General features: G+C 47.8%; 1 protein-coding gene across 3 annotated transcripts; it reads left to right on the top strand.

The window, feature by feature from the left end:
• Window positions 1-319: 319 nt before the first annotated feature.
• Hspbp1 (HSPA (Hsp70) binding protein 1) lies at window positions 320-23,314 on the top strand. Of its 3 annotated transcripts, none has more exons than XM_075941838.1 (8): window positions 320-518; window positions 924-1,219; window positions 3,883-4,087; window positions 5,766-5,990; window positions 19,146-19,301; window positions 19,382-19,478; window positions 20,109-20,220; window positions 22,856-23,314. In XM_075941838.1, the coding sequence occupies exons 2-8, from the start codon at window positions 1,016-1,018 to the stop codon at window positions 22,928-22,930; spliced, it is 1,074 nt and encodes a 357-aa protein (XP_075797953.1). In that variant the 5' UTR covers window positions 320-518; window positions 924-1,015; the 3' UTR covers window positions 22,931-23,314. The 3 variants fall into 3 exon arrangements, with proteins under 3 accessions (XP_075797953.1, XP_075797943.1, XP_075797949.1); XM_075941828.1 differs by having other exon boundaries at window positions 510-597; XM_075941834.1 differs by having other exon boundaries at window positions 510-597; window positions 927-1,219.
• Window positions 23,315-24,141: the final 827 nt, after the last annotated feature.

Consider the following 24,141-nt stretch of genomic DNA (forward strand, 5'->3'; position numbering starts at 1 on the left):
AGAATGGTCCACACTGAAGCCAGTAATAAATGGGGAAACTGAGGCCGAGAAAAAGGTGAGACTGAGTGCCATGGTACTAGGAGCAAAGGACCCCAAGACTCCAGTAGAAACTGCAGTTTAGCGAGAGGTACAAACCGGTCTGACCTATAGCAGCGAACGGGCGTGGCCTCTGTGGCCAAATGGGCCAGGTTGATGGTCCAGGTACTTAAGAAAGAGGCGGGACTTGACGGGGAAAGGCCGAAAGGCCTAGAACAGAGGCGGGGAATACGGGTGTGGGCGGAGTCTATTCCTGGAAGGGGAGGGGTTTGCTTTTCAAGTAAGAGTCCCGCGTTCTCTAAGGTGCACAAAGGAGCCAGGGAGCGGGGCTTACAACAGATACGCGAGTGGGGGTGTGTGGCAATGGGGAGGGGCCTAGTCGAGAGAGGCGGAGCTAAGCGCCACATCCGCCGAGAGGTGCTGCTTAGAACCGGGCAAACCTCTGCGTGAGGTACTTCCGAGTGAGACCCTGCGTATTTCCGGTAAATATGGCGGCGCCCACCAGAGTCAGGTGCAGGCGAGTCTGTCTTTAGGCGTGGTAGTGACTGTAGACCCGGGAAGGTGAGATCAGCCCCACTGGGGTGCCCCTCTTCCAAGACAAGGGAGGAGACTTGTTGCTAAGGGGACTGAGAGAAGGCTTGTTGCCATGGAGGCGGGGCAGTGGAGTTGCTAAGAGACTAGGACGCAAGATGTGAATCCTGGGGGGGCTCGTTGCCAGGGAGAGTGGGTGGGGCTTGTTGCTAGGGAGGAAGGAGGGGCATCTGGATTTGGGGAAGGGTCCTGTGGGTATGAAGGAGGGAAAGGGGGTTATGATTAAGGTAGTTGCAGGCAAAATAGTTTGGAATCATGAGGAGGCCCCTAACACTCCCAAAACACCACCTTTTCAGCAGACCCTCAAGAGTCTACCCATCGGATGCCAGAACCGCCTTAGCGGTGACCATCATCTTCCTTCAATACATTCTCCCTTCATAAAAGCTCCATGGCAGACAAAGGCTCTGGGGGCAGTCGCCTCCCCCTCGCTCTGCCTCCGGCCTCCCAGGGCTGCTCTTCAGGGGGCAGCGGCTCCTCAGCGGGAGGCTCAGGCAATCCCCGGCCTCCACGGAACCTTCAAGGCTTGCTGCAGATGGCTATTACTGCGGGCTCTGAGGAGCCAGACCCTCCGCCAGAACCCATGAGTGAGGAGGTAAAGTATGAGGACCCAAGGGGCTGGCGTGAGGGGTCTAGGGATGTAAGTGTCTTGGGGAGAGTGGTTTAGTGAGCTAGAAGCTGTTGTCTCTCTGGGTGGTGCGCAAGAGTCTAAGTGTGGCATCATGGTAGGCTGAAGGTCAGCTGTGAAGTGTCTGATCACAGTCTTGTTCTGGGAGGCAGAATAGTCTCGTGATGAGGGAAAAGAGAAAAAAAAAGCGTCCTCTGGAATGAGGCAGATATGGATTCAGCCTTGTCCCCACAAATGTGACCTTGGGTATATTATTTAATCTTTCCAATCCTCGTGTTTTCAAATTGATGGTGATAGCAATGACAGTGTTTCAAAGGCAGTTCTGATGTTCCAGCTTAGACTGGACTGTACTCAACATACTGTACAGTTGGGCTTTGCCAGTAGCCAGCCATGACCTTGGTTGGGCAAGGCACATCCTTTCTGTGTCTCAGATTTTTTTTTTTTTAAATCAGTGTATCCAGAATAACTATACTAAAACTGACAGAGTTGTCTTGAAGGTTGGTAGGAATTTTACATATAATTTTTCAGCTGACAGTTGCTATACATAGAAATAGTGTAGCAGTTCAATTACACTATAGAATAATCTGTAGACACCGTGTCACTAACCATATACAGCTCTAGGAGGAGACAGGCACAGAACAATGAGATCGTTTGCCCCCCCCCCCCCCCACTTTCTTTCCTTTTTTGAGATTGAGGTCTCATCCAGACCAAACTAGCCAAAATGACCTTGCCCTGCTGATCCCCCTGCCTTCACCTCAAAAGTACTGGGATTACAGGTTTGTGCAGGTGGTTTCAGCCCTCTTGAGGTGCCCCTTTTGGGACAATGTAGCCTTCTAGTTTTCCTCTGTGCTCACTTGTCCTTGTTGGTGTCCTTTGTTGATTTCTTCCCATTCTCCATACTTTCTATTGTTTTTTATTTTTAATTTTCCAGAGGACAATTAGCAATGGGTAGAGCCTGCCTGCCTGTATGCCTTCCTTCTTTTTCTTTTTTTCTTTCGAGACAGGGTTTTTCTGTGTAAGAGTCCTAGCTGTCCTGGAGCTCACAGAGATCCGCTTGTCTCTGCCTCCCCAGTTCCGGCTGAGTAGAGCCATTCTTAGAGGAGAGTGCAGGCTGGGGATGCTCTTCAACCTCATGTAGTTCTAAAGACATTTGTCACACTCCAGAAACATCCAGCTCAGAGTGTCAGTAGAGCAGAGATGCAAAGACCTCTGCCCCAGCCATGAGGGTACCTTACTCAGTGTTTTCCCTGGTTGTGTAGCAGATCCTCCAACCTGACATCGTTGGGTGTGTCATGTGTTCCCCCTCCCCAGCTGCTAGTTGCTCAGGACAGAACCCTGGCATCATCCTGCCTCCTCTTTCTCTCCTTATACCTTAGCTGTTCAGTTGGTTCTCTTTTCACAGCCCAGGATCTGGCCATTTCTCACATTGATACATAGTAGAGGTTGTTCTTGAACTTCCAATCCTCCTGCCTCCCCCTCCCTAGTGCTGGGATTACAGGCATATGCCTTCACAATTAGCTCCATCACCTTTTCTCTTGCACGGACTACTTAGTCTCCTACTTAAGTCTATTGTCTCTATTTTTACACTTCTCAGTCTGTGTCTCTACCTCTTTGCTGAGAACTTTGGTAGCTCCACCCACCTCATTCAGAACAAAATCTAGGTCTTTCCTACTGGCTATAGGATCCAACCTGCTCTTTTCCTGGGGTGTTTGTGGGCGAAGTTCTCCTGACCCAGCAGCCGCTTCCCAAATAACCACAAGAGAGTCTTATTAATTATAAATGCTCAGTTGATAGCTCAGGCTTATTAGTAACTAGCTCTTTACAACTTAAATTAACCTATTTCTGCCAATCTATGTATTGCCATGTGACTAGTGGCTTTACCTGTCCTCCATCACATCTTGCTTTCTCCGTGTTTCCTGGTGACTCTTCTCTCTGCCCTCTTTCTCTCCAGTCCTTAGTTTGGTTGTCCTGCCTATACTTTCTGCCTTGCTACCGGCTCCATCAGCTTTTCACAGTGTACAGGATTATTCCACAGCAGGTGTTTCTCTCTCCACAACTTTTTTCCTCCCTTGTTTAACGTTGCTTCAGCTACCTTGGCCTCCTGATGGTTTCCTCAGCCTTGACTATTCTTCCACATAGTTATTCTGTGGCTGATTTCATTGCTTACACTTCTAAATGATGACCCCATTTAGTTCTGCAGGCCTACCTCCACTCCCTTGGTTCTCCAATGTGTTTGTTCTTACCCCACAGTGCTTGTCACATTGTCATATCATGTTACATACTACATGCTCTCTTTATTTTCCTCTAGCCTTTCTCTCTGTTCACTGCCCACACCCCCTGAAAGGCACTTTTATTTTCTTTTTTCTTTAACTGTTCTGTTTCAGTACCGAGTCCCTAGTACTAGGAAAGAATTTGTGAGTAAAGACTGTATCCCTGCTGATGATGGTGGCACATGCTTTTAATCCCAGCAGTTGGGAGGCCGAGGCAGGAGGATTGCTGTGAGTTGGAAGCCAGACTGAACTATAGAATGAGACCACCGTGCTTTTCCAATATGTCATATTAATATCACCATTCAGGTAATCACTGAGAGACTTCTGCTTCTCTCTCCACCCTCTTTTCTTCTTCCCTAGAGACGTCAGTGGCTGCAGGAAGCCATGTCGGCCGCCTTCCGGGGCCAGCGAGAGGAGGTGGAGCAGATGAAGAGCTGCCTCCGGGTGCTGTCCCAGCCCACACCCCCAACTGCTGGTGAAGCTGAGCTAGCCACTGACCAGCAGGAGCGTGAAGGGGCACTAGAGCTGCTGGCAGACCTGTGCGAGAACATGGATAATGCGGCAGGTACCCCACCCCCTCCCCAGAGTGCCCATATCCCATATGGCTCAGCCCGCAGCCCTTCTCTCCTGGATCAGCACCATTTCCTCCCAGTCTCTCCCCATGGTTACCACAGCAACAAGGGCCTTCTTGCACCCTGCCAAGTTACTGTGGAGCCGGTTGGTTCTGCTACTTCCCTGTTAAGCCCTGAGATGGATTATTCGCCCTCTAATCTGCTGGCCATCTACTGCCTCTCTGTAGAGGATGAGAAAGGAGGAGTTTGGGGTGGGGTGGTAAAATGAGGCCACCTTGAGGAACAGCGTTGATCAGAGACCTGAGCAAGGGTGTGTCTTAGGATTATATCTGGTTTGGAAAAAGCATTCAAGTAGTGTTTCTGAGGTAAGAGTGTGCTAACCTGGTCAGAACAGACAGGAGTCCTGGCAGGTGGGACTTGTGTGGTTCTAGGGTGGGACATGGCTTTCTGTAGGTCACAGGTCACATTCTTTTTTTAAATACATATACCTATTTTATTTATCTTTTTTTTGGGTTCTTCTTTGTTTTTTTTTTCTTTTTTTGTGACAGGATTTCTCTGTGTAACAGTTCTAACTGTCCTGGAACTAGCTCTTGTAGACCATGCTTGCCTCCTGAGTTCTGGGATTAAAGGTGTGTGCCACCACACGTGGCCTATTTTTATTATTTATTTATTTTTAATAAGACAAGATCTCACTATGTAGCCCAGCTGGCTTGGAACTCTGTAGGCCAGGCTGGGCTCAAACTCACAGATACTTACGTGCTTCTGCTTTCCAAGGGTTAAAGGCATGTGCCTCCCAGTATTAAAGGCAAGGCATGTGCTCTGTATTTTTACTGTAGGTGTATGTGTGGGTGCCTGCATGTATGTATATATGTACCACATGTGAGCTAGAAGAGGGCTTTGGGTCCCTTGGAACTGGAGTTACAGACAGTTGTGATCTACCTTTTTGTGGGTGTTGGGAACTACCAGGGTCCTCTGAAGAACAAATACAAGAGTTCTCAACCACTGAACCATTTTTTGTCTTGTTTTGTTTTTGTTTTTAGAGACAGGGTTTCTCTAGCTTTGGAGCCTGTCCTGGAACTCGCTCTATAGACCAGGCTGGCCTGAAACTCATGGAGATCTGCCTGCCTCTGCCTCCTGAGTGCTGGGATTAAAAGTGTGTCCCCCTCCCCCTGCATACTTTTTTTTTTTTTTGAGACAGGGTTTGTCTGTAGATTTTGGTTCCTGTCCTGGAACTAGCTCTTGTAGACCAGGCTGGCCTCGAACTCACAGAGATCCGCCTGCCTCTGCCACTGCCCGGCTTATGGCTCAACTTGTGACAGAGTCTTATATATACCAGGCTGGCCTTAAACTTCCTATGTAGCTCAGGATGACCTAGGACTTCTGCTCTTCCTGCTTCCTGAGTGCTGAGTGTGCCACTAAGCCTGTTTCATGAGGTGCTGAGACTCAAACCCAGGGCTTGAGTGCTAGGTAAGCACTCTGCTAACTGAGCTACAACCTTAGCCCCAGACCTGTTTCACTTTCAGAATTTTTAATCATTCCCAAGCGAGTCCCCACACCCATTTATCAGCCCTCTCTCTCATACTCTGTTTTTAAATATAGTCACACAGTAAGGCGTGAGAGGTCAGCCTGTGAACTGGGGGCGTTGACAGTTTTCTTCTCTTCTGTTTGTAGATTTCTGCCAGCTGTCAGGCATGCACCTGCTGGTGGGCCGATACCTAGAGGCAGGGGCTGCAGGGCTGCGCTGGAGGGCAGCACAGCTCATCGGCACATGCAGTCAGAATGTTGCAGCCATTCAGGAACAGGTGTTGGGCTTGGGTGCCCTGCGCAAGCTGCTTCGACTGCTCGACCGGGACTCCTGCGACACGGTACGGGTCAAGGCCCTCTTCGCCATCTCCTGTGAGTGTCCAGGATTGCTGGGGGAGGGCCTGGGACTTGCTGGATCCACAAGGGATAAAGGGTTGGGTGCTTCCTTTATTCTTTGATTCCTGTTTCTGCTGGGACTCTGTGTGAGGTGCCAGAGCCAGAGAAGTGAAGGCAGAGCCAGAGCCCACCAATTCCTGGGCAGTGGTGGGAGAAGACCTCGTGGTCCAGCTTGAGCACCTCACGTATCAGAGTCTTTGTCCATGTTTGGGGTCAGCTCATTTTCTGCCACTGGGACCATCCTGTGTGCTGTAGGAAACTGAGCTGTGTTTGTGGCCTCCACCGGCTGTAGTCACAGGCATTCCCCAGTTATGTCAACTAACACTTCTCCAGACAGGGCAGAGTCCCTCAGTGCGTACCTCTACACTCTGTCCTTACAACCTGGGAAGCAAGGGAACCAAAGCGTGGACAGAGACGTTTAGTTCAGATGTAGGTGCCAGCTTGGGAACAGAAAGAAAACCAGCATTGTAGAGCGCTTGTTTAATGTCAGGTTTTTATTTTTATAATTTATTTATGTCGTGTATTTGTCTCTTTCCACCATATGGTCTATAGGGATTGAATTCAGGCCCTCAACCCTATTTTATTCGGTGTGTGTCTGTGTGTGTGTAATAATAATAATAATAATAATTTTTTTTGAGATAGTATCACTATGTATTTCTGGCTGTCCTGGGACTTGCCATATAGACCAGGCCAGCTTCGAACTCACAGAGATTCATTCGCTAACAAGTCCCCTCCTGCTTTCAGCTTTTTTTTTTAGATTTTATTTATTACATATACAATACAGTGTTCTCCCTCCTTGTCAGAAGAGGGCACCATAACTCATTGTAGATGGTTGTGAGCCACCATGTGGTTGCTGGGAATTGAACTCAGGACCTCTGGAAGAGCAGTCAGTGTCCTTAACCTCAGCCATCTCTCCAGCCCTTGTTGTTTTGTTTTTTTGATCCACTGCATTTAATTTGGGTTGTTCTTAAGAGCTCCAGTGGGTGATTATTTACCTAAGCCAGGGCAACTTACCAATGGCCACAGCATCGAGGAATATGGTTCCTCCTACTCCCTCCCCTAGCCACCATGGACTAGAGATTCTTAGGGAGGGGTTGGACCTTATGGATGCCTCTCCTACAGTCATCCTCTTCACATTTCCCTGTTACCACCTCTAGAGTGCTGAGATGCCAAACATGTACCACATAAACCATGCTTAGCTTATGGGGTGCTGGGCTTCAGCCCAGGGCTTTGTGTCGACAAGTACTCCAAAGTACACCCCCAGCTCTCCTTACCTTTTTCTTTTGAGGCAGGATCTTACTATGTTTTCCTAGGTTGGTCTTGAACTCACTCTATAGTCCAAGCAAGACTTGAACTTGTCATCCTTCTGCCTCCATATTCCAAGTAGCTTGGATTATAGCCTATGCCTCCAGGCCCAGCTAAATCTATCCTTTTCGATTGCACAATGTAGTATTTTTCAGTGTATTCACAAGGTTGTGCACCCCTTTCAACTTCGTAACATTTATCGCCTCCAGCTGGGCTTTGTCAGCATGCAGCGATCCCTCCCGTATGCTAACTTCAGCTCTTGCAGCCACTAGTCTAGTGTGTCGGAAGGTTTGCCTGTCCGTGACATTTCCTGTAAACAGAACTGTGTGCCCCACATGGCCTTTTGCTTCTGGGTTCTTTCACTGACGTGGTGTTCATCCTTGTTGTGGCATGCGTCAGTACTTCAGTCCTTTTTATGGCTGAATGACATTCCAGCGCATCGGCACAGCACATTTGTTTATCTGTCCATCTGCCAGTGGGCGTCTGGGTTTTCTCAGCCTCTTGGCTGTTCTGCTGTTGTGAGCAGGGGTTGCAAGTCTTGTCTGTCGACATGTTCCCTTTCTTGGGGTATGTACCTGGGAGTGGGCTTGCAAGGACATATGGGGACTCCTTGTTTATCTCTGCAAGGTCAGCTCTCTCTCTCTTTCATTTTTTCTTTTTGATTTTCTTGAGATAGTGTTTCTCTGTGTAACAGTCCTAGCTGTCCTGGAACTTGCTTTGTAGACCATGCTGGCCTAGAACTCACAGAGACCCTTGCCTCTGCCTCCCAAGTGGGTTTAAAGGTATGCACCACCACTGCCCAACTGACTGTTTCTTCTTTTCTTTTCCAAGACAGATTTTCTCTGTGTAGCCCTGATTATCCTGGAACTAGCTAGCATTGAACTCGGAGATTCTCCTGCCTCTGCTCTCAGGTGCTGGGATTAGAGACATGCACCACCACACCTGGCTTCTTTCCATTTTTGAGACAGGATCTCCTATATACCAGTTTGGCCTTGGACTCTCTCTATATCAGAAAATGACCTTTAATATCTCATTCTCTTGCCTGTATCTTTCTAGGGCTCTGATATTTTACACATGCACCACCATGCTTGGCTAATGAAAACTGAACCCAGGGCTTCATGAATGCTAAGGAAGCATCCTACCACCAACCGACCAACATCCCCAGTCCGACTTTCCTTAGCTCTAGCAGTTACACACACACTGTCTTTGAAACAGGATGTGTAAATCCAGGCCTAGTGACCTATACTCGTAATCCCAGGATGCAGAATTGCCTTGTGTTTGAGGCCAAAGAGAGTTACAAAGCTAGACTGTGGAGAGGAGAGGGAGTTGGGGAGACAGAGAAAAAAGAGAGAGGAAGTAGGAAGTATGTGGGAGGAGCCTCTACTCTCTTCTGTGTCTTGAGCTCTGGTCCCCATGTGAGTTGCTCACAGCAGAAGGGCAGATGTTCCTGGGACACAGGGGCTGGTGGGAAGACCTAGGGAGGCTTGGGCAGACAGGCTTTCACTGGGGAGGAGGCTTGTTAATCTGGGGCAGGAAGAAGGTCTGGAGGGACAGACACATGATAGCCTAGCTCCAGGGTAAGGAAAAGGACTTTGTGCCCCAGTTCTGCTGCCGCTGGACCTGGAGCTGGCTGGAGAGGGACTTGCAAGGCTTTCTTCTAATAAGTTTTAGCTTCTTTTTTTTTTTTTTTTTTTTTTTTTTTTTTTTGGTTTTTTTGAGACAGGGTTTCTTTGTGGCTTTGGAGCCTGTCCTGGAACTAGCTCTGTAGACCAGGCTGGTCTCGAACTCACAGAGATCCGCCTGCCTCTGCCTCCAGAGTGCTGGGATTAAAGGCATGCGCCACCACTGCCCGGCTTTAGCTTCTTATTTTAGATTTATTACTTGTATTCTTTTTATGTGCATGAATTTTTTTTGCCTGCATGTATATGTGTGTACTACATGTGTACAGTGTCTAAGGAGGCCAGAAAAGGGTATTGTATCTTCTCAAGCTCAAGTTTCAGGTGAGTTTGAGCTGCCATGTGGGTACTAGAAACCGAACCTAGGTCTTCTCTGCAAGAGAAATAAGTGCTCTTAACTGCTGAGCCATCTTTTCAGTCCATATTTTTCTTTCCTTCCTTCCTTCTTTCTTTCCTTCTTTCTTTCTTTCTTTCTTTCTTTCTTTCTTTCTTTCTTTCTTTCATTTTTTGAGATAGGGTTTCTCTGTGTAACAGCCCTACCTATCCTGGAACTAGCCCTGTAAACCAGGCTGGCCTCAAACTCACAAAGACCTGCCTGCTTCTGCCTCCCAAGTGCTGGGATTAAAGGTGCCCTATTATTCTTGTTTTTTTTTTTTGTTTGTTTGTTTTTGTTTTTGTTTCCTGAGACAGAGTTTCTCTGTGTAACTCTGGCTCTGCAGACCAGGCTGGTCTCCAACTCAGGGATCTATCTGCCTTTGCCGCCCAAGTTGCCGATGCTGCTGCCACCACCTCTACTGCTGCCCCATTGCCATCTGATTCCTATTTTTTAATTTATTTTTATTTTTGGGTATGCATATTTCTATGTGTAGGGGCATGCACATGGGTGTCGGTGCCCACAGAGGCTAGAAGCATTGGATTCCCTGGGTCTGGAGTTATAGGTGGTTGGGAGCCATCTGATGGAGTGCTGGGAACTTAACTTGGGCCCTCTGGAAGGGTAGTAAGTGTTCTTAACCACTGAGCCATCTCTCCAACATGTCCAGTCCCATCCTCCTTTTTAGAAAAACAAGTAATAAATCTTAAAGGTGAATGTAGTGATTCACACCTATAATTCTGGTAAATGGGAGGCTGAGGCAGGAGAATTTCTATGAGTTCCAGGACAGCCTGATGTCTACAGTAAGAATGTGTTAAGTACCCCTGCCTCCAGTGAAGACATTCTATAATATTACAAATCCAGGGTACTGAGAATGTTGGTAAACATTTGGGAGCCAATGGGGGATGCCTGCAAGCTTGAGGTAGCTTGGGCTACACCTTGAAGGTTCAAGGCTAATAAGACACAGCGGAGGATGTAGCTCAGTTGGTAGAGTGCGTCCCTGGCATACAGGAAGCCCTGGGTTTGGTCCCCAGCACCACATAAACCATGTGTGGGAGCATGTGCACATCACCTCAGCATTTGGTGGGTGGAGAGGTGGAGTCAGGAGGATTAGAAGTTCAAGGTCATCCTTGAGTAAATGGTGAGTTCAAAGATAGCCTGGGCTACCTGAGATCCCGGGGAGAGAGGGACAGAGGGCGATTCAGAGGGTAGAGGAGAAAAGAAAATGAAAACAAAACAAGCAATAGAGAAGTCTGTAAAAAGTTATATTGCTCACAGTACAGTGTCCCAGACACCTGGTTGCTTTCCTGTACATGTTACATGTTTCTGTAAGTATAAGTGTGTGTGTGTGTGTGTGTGTGTGCGCGTGTGTGCGTGTGTGTGTGTGTGTATGTAATATACAGACATGCGCTGTGTGTTCTTGTAATATGCAGCCATATACACAGAAGCCCCCTCTTTCTGCTCATTTGCATGTACCTGGTAACTGACCACCTGGATGGCTTTGCCCAGCACATCCTGGACAGCCTTGGCTCTCTTTTTTCTTCACACAATAGTAGAGTTCACATAACCTCTTTAATGTGTACGGTTGAGTGGCATCTGCCCTTCTTTGGGTGACTTTATAGTATGGCCCTTGTGTGGCCTCCTTTGAGGGCTCTGTGCTAGGAACCAGTAGGCTTGGTCATGTGGGCTCCCACTGCTGGAGGCAGGGACATTATTGCACTCCTGCCCCTCTCTGGTGAGGGCACAGACTTGGTTGCCTTGTCACTTCATGTTTGTGAGTGGTTCTTTGTTCCCACAGAGAAAGGGTTTCAGAAACTCAGAGATGGGTCACTCGGAGTCATGTGTGTGAGGGCCTGGGGTGGGGGAAGGACAGGGAGGCTAGGGAGATACACATGTACTTCTGTTGCCTGATCCCTGCTTCTGCTGTCCCCTCCCCCAAGCCAGTCTGTTGGTGCCACAAGTGATTTTTTACCCTCTGAGCCACCTTACTAGTCTTGTCTTGTCTTCTCTCTTCTTTTTCAGACTGTGTCTTGTGTGTTCCAGACTGACCTTGAACTTGCCATATAGCCAAGGGTGGTCTCGCGATCCTCTGCCTCTACCACCCAAATACTAAGATTACATCTGGCTCTTGTTTTAGGAATATATATATTGGTTTTCGAGACAGGGTTTCTCTGTAGCTTTGAAGCCTGTCCTGGAACTAGCTTTTGTAGACCAGTAGACCAGGTTGGCCTTGAACTCATAGAGATCTGCCTGCCCCTGCCTCCTGAGTGCTGGGATTAAAGGCTGTGCTACTGCTGCCCAGCCTTTTTTTTTTTTGTATGTGGGCACATGTGCCATAGAGCAAATGTGGTCTAAAAGCGACTTGTGGGAGTCGGTTCTCACCTTCTAACAATGGGGTTCCTGGAATTAAACGCCGGTTATCAGGCTTGATGGCAAGTGCCTGTATCTGTTGAGCCATTTTGGTAGCCCGTTGTTTTTTTGAGACAGAGTCTTACTGTAACCCATTGTATAACTCCCTATATAGCCCAAGCAGGCCTCAGACTTGCAGCAGTCTTCCTGTTTTATTCTTACTTATGTGTATGTGTACCTGGGAGGGCAGGTCCCTATAGAATCCAGAAGAGAGCATCAGATCCACTGGAGCTGTAATTGCAGGTGGGTGTGCAGTACCCACTGAAGACTGAGAACTGAACTCAGATGCTCTGGAAGGACAGCAAACATTCTTAATCAACTGAGTCATCTGAAGCCCCTGCTTATTTTGTTTTAAGACAGGGTCTCACAGGGCCTAGCATAGCCTTGAATGGGCTAGGTAGCCAAGGATGACCTTGACCTCCTTGTCCTCCAGCCTCATCCTCTCTAGAGCTGGAACTACAGGCACGCACCAAAATGCTCAGCTTGGTGGGTTTTAGACCCAGGATCACATATATGCTATGCAAGTACTCTACTGATGTGGGATGCAGTTTTAGATTCATAGCAAAATGGAGGTTGTGTGCCCACACAGTCTACCTCCTTATCAGCACCCAGACAGAGGTACACTTGCTCCTGTAGGCGGAGGCTGCTTGTTCGTTTCCCAGCTGCTCAGACCCGAAATAATCACATAGAAACTATATTAATTGCAATATTGTTTAGCCAGTAGCTTAAAGGTATTTCTAGCTAGCTCTTACATCTTAAATTAACCCATTTCTATTTTATATTTTACCACAAGGCTTGTGGTTTACCAGTACTGGCACATGGGCATCTTTCTCCTGCGTGGCTCTATGGCATCTCCTTTACTCCGCCTACTCTCTCAACCTCTCTATGCTTGGAATTCCCACCTTGCCCTGTTCTGCGCTGCAATAGGCCCAAAGCAGCTTCTTTATTAACCAATGGTATTCATAGCATACAGAGGGGAATCCCACATCATGCTGCAACTGATAAACCATATTGTTGTTGTCTAGGATCCATAGCTTTTATTGGAGGTCCAGGGTTGTGTGTGCCCCATGGTTTGGGCAGATAACTAGTGACACATAGCCATTGTTATGGAACCATACAGTAATTTCACTGCCTAGAACCACTCCCAGTGAACCTATAGGGGCCATTTTCATTCAAACTACCATAGCCACATAGTTGGAACCCAGCCTGCGGCTTTTCTAGTTGGCCTTTTATGTAGTAATGTGCGTTTAACCTTCCTCTGACTTGTTAGCTTATTTCTTTTCAGCACAGAGTTAAGTGAAGCTTTTTTAAGGGAGAAATGTGCCCCATGGTGATGACCTTGGCTGTCAGTTGAGAGCAGTAGCAGCCATTCTGTCTTCCTTCTGTTGTGGAGAAGATACAGGGGCCCAGCCAGGGTTCATGGAAGCTGGGAGTTGAGTCAGGGGTTTAGTAATGACCTGGGTGAGAATGAGGGCTGAGGTGAGTAAGCAGGGTCCTTGTGGAAGGTGGCTGTGCCCTCCAGTGACACTGGCAATGACTTGGGGAATGTCCAGTTGTTAGAGTTGGGGTCAGGACTCTTGTGGAAGGTGACTGTGCCCTCCATTGACACTGGCAATGACTTGAGGAATGTCCAGTTGTTAGAGTTGGGGTCAGGACTCTTGTGGAAGGTGACTGTGCCCTCCATTGACACTGGCAATGACTTGAGGAATGTCCAGTTGTTAGAGTTGGGGTCAGGACTCTTGTGGAAGGTGACTGTGCCCTCCATTGACACTGGCAATGACTTGAGGAATGTCCAGTTGTTAGAGTTGGGGTCAGGACTCTTGTGGAAGGTGACTGTGCCCTCCAGTGACACTGGCAATGACTTGGGGAATGTCCAGTTGTTAGAGTTGGGGTCAGGACTCTTGTGGAAGGTGACTGTGCCCTCCATTGACACTGGCAATGACTTGAGGAATGTCCAGTTGTTAGAGTTGGGGTCAGGACTCTTGTGGAAGGTGACTGTGCCCTCCATTGACACTGGCAATGACTTGAGGAATGTCCAGTTGTTAGAGTTGGGGTCAGGGCTCTTGTGGAAGGTGATTGTGCTTTCCATTGACACTGGTAATGACTTGAGGAATGTCCAGTTGTTAGAGTTGGGGTCAGGGCTCTTTCTTGTCCACTATTGTAATGGGAGTGGGCCTGTTTTTTGTCCTGCCACCTGGCTAGTTTATACCTGAAATAATCACACGGAAATCTGTATTAATTAGATTACTGCCTGGCCCATTATCTCCAACCCCTTATTGGCTAACTCTCACATATTAATTTAACCCATCTCTATTAATGTGTATCGCCACTTGACTGTGGCTTACTGGCATGAGTCTGACCAGCGTCCATCTTGGAGGGGAGAGCCATGGCGTCTGCCACACTGCCTTCTTCCTCCCAGAATTCTGTTCTGTCTCCTCCACCCACTTAAGGGCTGGCCTCTCAAAAGGCCAAGCAGCTTCTTTATTTAACCAATGAAAGTAACACAAAGACAGAAGAACCCCCTACACCAGTCCACATCTAGCCTTGCTCCATGGCACAGGTTGGCCCAGCCCCACATGCTTCCATGTCTAGGTAGAGAAACCCTGGATTCAAGGACCATGCTTGCTCCTGCTTTGGAGGCAGAGCTTCCAGGCTGTTTGTCAGTTAAATTTATGGTGCCTTGTGTCTTCTACCCATGATTATTTTGCTATCTATTTGTTTTATCTGGTTTTATTTTGAATAGGGTTGCAGGTAGTCATGACCGACCTCACACTCACTGTGTCATCTTGAGTTCTGAGTTCTGGGATACAGACATGAGCTACCATGACCAGCTATTCTTATTATTTTCTTATTTTTTTAAATTTATCTTATATGTATGGTGTTTTGTCTACATGAATATCTACCACTTTGTGTGTCTGGTGCCAGAGGAGGTTAGAAGAGTTGGGTCACCTGGGACTGGAGTTACAGGTGGCTCACAGCCCCCTGTAATATGGGTATTAAGAATTAAGCACAGGTCTTCTGGAAGAAAGCTAGTGTTCCTAACCACTGGGCCATCTCTGTACCCCTATTTTCAGTTTCAAAGTTTCTATTACATTTCATTAGTGTGTGTGTGTGTGTGTGTGTGCATGTGTGTACATGCGAGTGTACACGTGTGTGCCTGTGTGAGTGCAGGCGCGCGTGTGTATATACACTTGTAGTGTTACTACCCATGACTAGAGGGCAGAGATAACTTGTGGGAATCAGCTCTGTCCTACTCTTGTAGGTCAGGTTTGGCAGCAATTGTCTTTACCGGCTGGCCTGTTCCGCCAGCCCTCCTTTCAGCCTTGTGAGACAGTCTCACTGCAGAGTCTTGGCTGTTTAGACCAGGGTGGCCTTGGACTGACTTTAGTCCTTTCACTTCCCAAACACTGAGATTGCAGGTGCTCATTACCACAATCCCTCTTCTAGTAAAAAACAAACAAACGGGCTGGAGAGGTGACTCAGAGATTAACAGCACTGGCTGCTCTACCAGAGGTCCCGGTTCAATTCCCATCAGCCACATGGCAGCTGACAACCATCTCTAAGTCCATTTCCAGATGATCCAACACCCTCATACAGACATACATGCAGGCAAAACAATGTACATAAACTCAATAAGTCTATAACGAGCAAACAAACAACAAGTTCAGGTGCCCGCAGAGGGCAGAAGAGGGCATTCAGGCTCCTGGAACTGGAGTTACAGAGTCATGAGGTGCCATGTGGGTGCTGGGAGCCAAACCTGGGTTCTCTGCAAGAGCAGCCAGTGCTATTAACTGCTGAACCAGATCCAGGTCTTTCTTTTTTTCTAAGTGACATTTTAAGTTTAGGCATGGTGTAACACATTGTAATCGCAGCATTTAGGAGATTTAGGAGAATCATGAGTTCAAGGCCAGTCAAAACAATACAGTAAGTCATTATCTTAGGAAAGGAAACAAAGAAGCTGGAGAGTTGGCTCAACAGTTTTAAAAAACAAAAAACAAGGATGTGAGTTTGATTCCTAGCATCCTCATCGGCAGCTTGTAGCTGCCTATAAGGCATCTGACTCCCTCTTCTGGTCTCTGTGCGCATGCACTCACATGCACATGTGCACACTTCTGGTCTCTGTGCGCATGCACTGAGATGCACATGTGCACACTTCTGGTCTCTGTGCGCATGCACTCACATGCACATGTGCACACTTCTGGTCTCTGCGCATGCACTCACATGCACATGTGCACACTTCTGGTCTCTGTGAGCATGCACTCACATGTGCACACTTCTGGTCTCTGTGAGCATGCACTCACATGCACATGTGCACACTTCTGGTCTCTGCGCATGCACTCACATGCACACGTGCACACTTCTGGTCTCTGTGCGCATGCACTCACATGCACATGTGCACACTTCTGGTCTCTGTGCGCATGCACTCACATGCACACGTGCACACTTCTGGTCTCTGTGCGCATGCACTCACATGCACACGTGCACACTTCTGGTCTCTGTGTGCATGCACTCACATGCACACGTGCACACTTCTGGTCTCTGTGCGCATGTACTCACATGCACACGTGCACACTTCTGGTCTCTGTGAGCATGCACTCACATGCACATGTGCACACTTCTGGTCTCTGTGCGCATGCACTCACATGCACACGTGCACACTTCTGGTCTCTGTGCGCATGTACTCACATGCACACGTGCACACTTCTGGTCTCTGTGAGCATGCACTCACATGCACACGTGCACACTTCTGGTCTCTGTGCGCATGTACTCACATGCACACGTGCACACTTCTGGTCTCTGTGCGCATGTACTCACATGCACACGTGCACACTTCTGGTCTCTGTGAGCATGCACTCACATGCACACGTGCACACTCTGGTCTCTGTGCGCATGTACTCACATGCACACGTGCACACTTCTGGTCTCTGTGCGCATGCACTCACATGCACACATGCACACTTCTGGTCTCTGTGCGCATGTACTCACATGCACATGTGCACACTTCTGGTCTCTGTGTGCATGCACTCACATGCACATGTGCACACTTCTGGTCTCTGTGCGCATGCACTCACATGCACATGTGCACACTTCTGGTCTCTGTGCGCATGCACTCACATGCACACGTGCACACATACAACTAAAACAGTATCAAAAAAGAAAACAAGCCGGGCGGTGGTGGCGCACGCCTTTAATCCCAGCACTTGGGAGGCAGAGGCAGGCGGATCCCTGTGAGTTCGAGGCCAGCCTGGTCTACAGGAGCTAGTTCCAGGACAGGCTCCAAAACCACAGAGAAACCCTGTCTCGGAAAACCAAAAAAAAAAAAAAAAAAAAAGAAAACAGTAAAAGGTAACTATTGGTAGTAATGAGCACACAGTGGATACCGACCATTTAAAGTTTATTTATTTTTTATGTGTATGTAATATTATGTGTATGGGTGTTCTTCATGTATGTATGCATGGTACCTGACTCCTCAGAAGGAGGAGGGAGGGCTTTGGATCCCCTGGGATTTGAGTTACAGGTGATTGTGAGCCACTATCTGGGTGTTGGGAAGTGAACCTGGGTCTGCTGTGAGGGCAGCAAGTGTCTTAAGTCCTAAGCCATCTCTCCAGTCCCCACATATGGACTACTAATGAGATGCTTTATGTCTTTTTGCCGTGCTACATCTTAAGAAGTACTTGGTATGTTTATACTTAGTACTTCTCAGGTTAGCTGTAGAATTTCAAGTGTTTGGTGTATAGTTTTACCAAAGCAACAGAGTTGCATTTAATGGAAAATTTTACACTCTTTCTGGTTGTTGGCTTTACATTTCAGTGAACTTGAAAGGAACAGCCCAGTTCCCTAGTCACACTTGTCACAGGTTCTTAGTGGCCTTGAACTTGCAGTGGCTCCTGTCTGCCTGAGCAGTGAAGGCTTGGAGCTTGTCCAGGAGTTGGCCTTCCTGTAGATGCATCCTTGGTTGGCTCTTGCCCTGCTTGGAGGCTGCACAGAATCCTCATTGCCTTCAGAATAAAGATCGTACATGCTCTATAGCCTGGCTCTCTTGGCCTTGGTTTTCTTGTCTGTAAAATGGGAATCTAAGCCATGTGTGGGGTGCATACCTATAATATCTGTACTTTGAAGGTAGGGGCAGCAAGACTAAGAAGAGTTCGGGGTCATCTTTGGCTGCATAAAATGTGGTGTGCCCCTATGGCAGAATAGGCTCTGTTGTGGAAGAAATGAAGTGCTTACAGGATTTATAACAGGAAAACATTGGACTGAGTGAACAAAGTCAGATACAAAAGGGCCCATATTGTTTGAGTCCATTCATATGAGATATCCAGGGTATGTAAATCCATAGGGAGAGAAAGTAGACCCAAGTGATGGTGATAGCTGCTTAGTGAACGTACTAAAAACCACTGGGCTCTATGCACTACAGGGGTAGACTGTATGGGTTATGATGAACTCTGTGTGGTGGTGGTCATAATACTGGTGATGGCGATTGCTGTGATGATGATGCTGATGTGAGTGGTCATGGTGACGAGAATACTGAAGGTTGCAGAAATGGTGGCAGTGATTGTTCATGGCTGTAGTAGTGGTGAGAGTGGTGATGATGATGGTTGTGGTAATGAAATGGTGGTGATAGTCATAGTGATATGGTGGTATTGATGATAGTTTTAGTAACGGTGATGTTGGTGGTCATGGTGATGATAGTGCTATAATGATAATGCTGATTCTAATGATGTAATGGTGATAAGAGTTGTAATGAGTCTTTCTGTCCCACCAGCTAGCTCCCAAATAGTGACTTAGAGACTTAACTATGAAAACTTGACCTTAGCTTCAGCTGTTCCACTAGCTCTTAAAACAGAAACCATTTCTGTTAATCTACGTGTTTGCCTTGTGGCTTTTTACCTTGTCTCTGTACTGCCCATCCTGCTTCCTCCTGCATACCTAGATTCCTCCTCTTCCTTTCTCCCCCCAGAAATTCCCACTATGCCTCCTGCCTAGCTTTGGCCACTTAGCTTTTTTGAGACAGGGTTTCTTGTGTAACAGTTCTGGCTGTCCTGACATCTGCTCTGTAGACCAGGCTAGCCTCAAACTCGCTGAGATCCACTTGCCTCCTGATTGCTGGCATAAAGGTGTGCACCACCACTTCCTGGCGGTCATTTAGCTCTTTAGTAAGCCAATCAGAAGGAGCCTTGGCAAAGACACATCTTCACAGTGTACAGAAAGATTATTCTACCACAAATAGTGATGATGGTGTTGATAGTTGTAGTGATTGAGATGGTGATGGGCATAGCAGTGATGCTCATGATACTAGTGACGTTGGTGGCTGTGGTGATGATGGTGGAGGCCATGGTGACTGGGACCTCAGAGCTCTGCCCCTCCCTCCAGGTCTAGTTCGAGAGCAAGAGGCTGGGTTGCTGCAGTTTCTCCGCCTGGATGGATTCTCTGTGCTGATGCGCGCCATGCAGCAGCAAGTGCAGAAGCTCAAGGTCAAGTCAGCATTCCTGCTGCAGAACCTGCTGGTGGGCCACCCAGAGCACAAAGGTGAGGTGGCTGAGAGGGACCTGTGGGGGATGCAGGCTGGAGTGAGAGCCTTCCTCCTGATGCCCACAGCTCTTCCCCAGGAACCCTTTGCTCTATGGGGATGGTCCAGCAGCTGGTGGCCCTTGTGAGGACAGAACACAGCCCTTTCCACGAGCACGTGCTTGGAGCCCTGTGCAGGTATGCTGAGGCCCCTGGAGGGGGCCTTGGATGGGGTTCCCATGACAAGAACAGCTCAGGCACTAAGCGCTTGCTCCTATGCTGGGATTCCACCCTGGAAGAATGGGAGATGAAGAGTGTAGGCCGGAGAGGGGCAGGATCACACAATGTTTCCTCCCAGTCCCTGGGAGGGAGACTCCCTTTTTATGGTTCCCACAGGGCGGACAAATTAGTGTTCTGGGTCTTTTCAACCTGCAGGCCTTGGGCCACATGTGCCCCAGGGTTGCTATGAATGCTGCCCAATACAGAATTGTAAATGTACCTAAAACATTGTAAGGTTTCTTAAAATAACGCAATCATACCATTCTCCAGCATGAACTCTGTAGATGACAATATTATGTCACAGTATCAAAAGGTTGGACACACCTGGACCATGATGGAGCCAGCGTAGACATTATGGCAGACACCATCTAAACTATATTCACTGCAATGATGTGTAGCAGCTGGAGGGCTGTTATAGAGATGGGGAGCCAAGATCCACTATAGGGGCATACCTTGGCCCCCACAGGAGCATTGGCAGGGGGTTTGGAGCTGGGCTGTGGTCTTTGTTGCAGATGGGGTCCTAAGATCTGCTCTCATATTCTCCTTTAGTCTCGTGACAGACTTTCCCCAGGGTGTGCGTGAATGCCGGGAGCCTGAGTTGGGCCTGGAGGAGCTGCTCCGCCACCGCTGCCAGCTGCTGCAGAAGCATGAGGAGTACCAGGTAGAAGGCATGGGGGAGGGTTCTGTGATGGCCCTGTGGCTTGTGGGCTCAAATTGTCCTGCCTTCTCTATTGTATATTTTCCTATTAAGCAATGCTGTGGGCTGCAGGTTATGTCAGTGGGGAAGTGAGAATTATTTTATAAACTGGTTAAAAATGATAATTAAACTTATTAGTTATTTTGTACCCCAAAAGTGATAAACATCCTTAAATATCTAATTAAATAGGTGAATAAATTAAGTAGATAAGAATGGATTACTCAGCCAGGCAATGGTGGCATGTGCTTTTAATCCCAGCACTCGGAAGATAGAGGCAGGTGGATTTCTGTAAGTTCGAGGCCAGTCTGGTCTACAGAGTGAGTTCCGGGACAGTCAGGGCTACACAGAAAAATCCTGTCTTGAAAAACATTTTTTTTTACTTATATTTCTGTTTTGTTTGTTTGTGGGGTACCTTTGGAAGCCAGTGGAAGGCATTGGAACCCCTGGAGCTGAGATGTTTGTGAGCTGCCTGATGTTGGTGCTGGGAATTTTAGTTCAGGTCCTCTGCAAGAGCAACAAGTACTTTTAACCACTAAGCCATCTCTCCAGCTTCTGTTATTTGATTTGTTTTTTATCTTTATGTGTGTTCTTGTGTATGTGTGATGACGCTGTGTGGAGGTCGTGTTTTGACATGTGAGTCCTAGGGTTCGATGTCAAGTTGTCACTTTTACCTGCTGCGACGAGACCCTGCCAGCCTTGATTATTTATTTTTCAAAGTGCCCACTGCTTCAATGCCTCCACTCTTACAATGCTCAGCAGAGCAAATATGCACCAGCGATGCCCACTCTGTTGCCCCTATGCCTCTCTGGACACACCTGATGTTACAGAGGGATACTGGTAAGTGGGAGAGGCAGGACACCTGCTAGCAGCTGTCTGTCTGACCTCATCCCAGGAACCTGTGACCTTACTACCTGTCCCCATGGAGTATGGGAAGCTGTAGTCCATTCTGGCCTGATGTCAGGTGGAGGATGTAGGGGACCTACATGCCGCACTTGTATTTATTTCCCAGGAGACCCTGAGCTGAATGATTCTAGGGTTCACCTTAGAGGTACCCACCACTGTCAGGTGGACAGACCAATGCTTATTATTTTTTTTTTTAAATTTTTCTTAAAAATAAAAACAAGGCTGGATATTTTTTCCTCAACAAGAACAAGGTAGCACTGAGGCCAGCCTGGGCCCTGCGGAGCATTCCAGGCCTGCTGCTGGGAGAAGAGTATGCAGCACCGTGCCTAGCACGGAAGCTTTATTTTGACTCCTGGTGTTGGAGGTTTTCTCTTTCATTACAGCTCTGTTGTGTGGAGTGTGGATGGATTCATCGCCTCATTGATTTAACTGCCTCTGTGTTTTTATTTTTATTTTTGTTTTTTTGAGACAGGATTTCTCTATATAACAGCCCTAGCTGTCCTGGAACTAGCTCTGTAGACCAGGGTAGCCTTGAAGTCACAAAGATCTGACTGCCTCTGCCTCCTGAGTACTGGGATTAAAGGCGTGCAGCTAACTGCCTCTTTTTTTTTTTTAAATTTATCTTTTAGGTAGGTTCTCACTGTGTTAGCTCAAAGTAGTCTCAAGCTTGAAATCCTGAGGTAGCTGCCTTTTAAAGGAGATGTGGGTTGTCCCCAGTTCTCACTACTACAAACACTGCTCTAAAAACAGGCAGAGAACATTGCTCAAAGTGCTTGCCAAGAGATGCTGAGCTCAAATCCCAGGTACACACAATCCTAGCACTCGGGAGCAAGACAGAGAAGATTCCTTGGGGTTCATGTGTGACCAGTGCAGTAGAATCTGTGAACTCCAGGTTCATTGAGAAACTGTCTCAAAAACAGATGGTGGTGCACACCTTGAATCCTAGCACTGGGGAGGCAGAAGCAGACTGATCTCTGTGAGTCTGAGGCCAACTTGGTCTACATAGTGAGGTCCAGGCCAGCCCAGGGTTACATTGTGAGACCTTGCCTCCAAAAGAAGAGAAAGAGATGGGGAGCAGGTGAGGAAGATACTTTGTTAACCTCTGGTGTCCACACCCGTGTGTACACAATGCACTCATATCTGCACATATGTGCACACACATAAACAAGGTGGATGGCTTCTGGGAACTCTAGTTTCTACATACATGCACACACGTGAATGTATACATACTGACATGAAAAACCACTCTCCATCTTGCCCCCCCCATAAAAATACTGCTTAAAATATGTCTACATTCATCTGTTTATTATGTGTGTGGGCATGTGTGTGCCATGGCGCATGGGTAGAGGTCACAGGACAATTTGTGGGAGTCAGTGCTTAACTTCCACAACATGGATTGTGGAGATTGAACTCGGATCCTAAGGCTTGGTGGTCAGCACTTTTACCTGGGGTGGATATATGAGAGCCACAGGGCTGATGTGACGACAGGCCAGTTTGGGTGGCCCCAGGCTCTTTTCTCCAAAGCTCAGAAACCCATGAGCAGGGCAAGTGAGCATGATCTAGCCGTAGTCACTGGGAAAGCCCAGTGGCTACTGGAGTGGGTATGTGGTAGCCAGTAGGAGGGAGGGTTGTTCTGGCTGCTGAATGTGCGGGAGGCAGATCTGCTGGTGCTCAGGATTTCTCTCTCCTGATCCAGGAGGAGCTGGAGTTCTGTGAAAAGCTGTTACAGACCTGTTTTTCCAGCCCTACTGACGACAGCATGGATCGGTGAGACCAGGTGGCTTCTTGCATTCTCTTCGTGGGAACCCCAGGCCTCCTGCCTCCCTCCTTCCCAGGCGCCCTCTCCCAAGGGACTGCCAGGCCTTCCTTATTCAGGCCTGGGCCTGGGCCTGCCAGCCCATCTCTGGGCAGCCCCCTGGATGGGGTCCCGAGAAAGGTGCTGGCCCCTTGGATTCCCCCTCCCTTGCTTTCTGTCATCCTTTCCTCTCATGTCCACACTGCTCTTCCAATAAAAGCATTTCTCCTGTTCCCCTTCCCCTGTATTGTCTTGCTTTTTTTTTTTTGGAAGGTTCTTATGGAAGGCAGGAGGGGTTGAGCTTAGAGGACTTGGGCGCTCACTAAAGGGATAATAAAAGTGTTGCTGTTATTCTCAAAAGTGCCGTCTCCTTTTATCTTCCTGCCTTTGTTATGCTGGGACCATCTGTCCTTTTCAAAATTTTTATATATATATATATGTAGGGGACATAGCCTTTGGGTGGAGGTCAGAGATCAACATGCGGGGAGTAAATTCTCCCTGTCTACCATGTGGGTATTGGGAATCAAATTTAAATCATCGGGTCATGAGGCTTGCACAATAAGCCCCTTTACCCATGGAGCCAGTTCACCATCTTTATGTGAAGGCTAATCTTCACTGTCAAGTTGGCTGATTTAGAATCACCATGGAAACACATCTCCAGTGTGTCTGTGAGACTGTTTCTATGAGGGTTTAACTGGGAGAGGAGACCCACTCTGAATATGGGTAACAGTGTCCTATGGGCTAGGGTCCCAGACTGAAAAGGAGGCGGCATGGGGAGCACAACTAGTGTTAACAAGCCGGGCGATGGTGGCTCATGCCTTTAATCCCAGCACTCAGGCAGATCTCTGTGAGTTCGAGACCAGCCTGGTCTACAGAGCTAGTTCCAGGACAGGCTCCAAAACCACAGAGAAAAACCCTGTCTCGAAAAACCAAAAAAAACCAAAAAACTAGTGTTGACAATTTTCTTATGTGCAGGTGACGGTTTGTTACACAGAAGTACAAGGATCAAACGAACACCACAGGCAACAAATAAATTAGAAATAGCACACAGCCCAGAAGATAAGACAAAAAATAATTACTAACAGGTTTTAATCCGTGAAAGCAGGTCCATTAAAGCCATTTGAGAATTAAGGGGTGGGAAAAACAACTAGGTTCCCTAAAAGACGAGACAATACACACAAATATGA

Source organism: Microtus pennsylvanicus, chromosome 1, assembly GCF_037038515.1.
Source record: "Microtus pennsylvanicus isolate mMicPen1 chromosome 1, mMicPen1.hap1, whole genome shotgun sequence".
Taxonomy (NCBI): Eukaryota; Metazoa; Chordata; class Mammalia; order Rodentia; family Cricetidae; genus Microtus; species Microtus pennsylvanicus.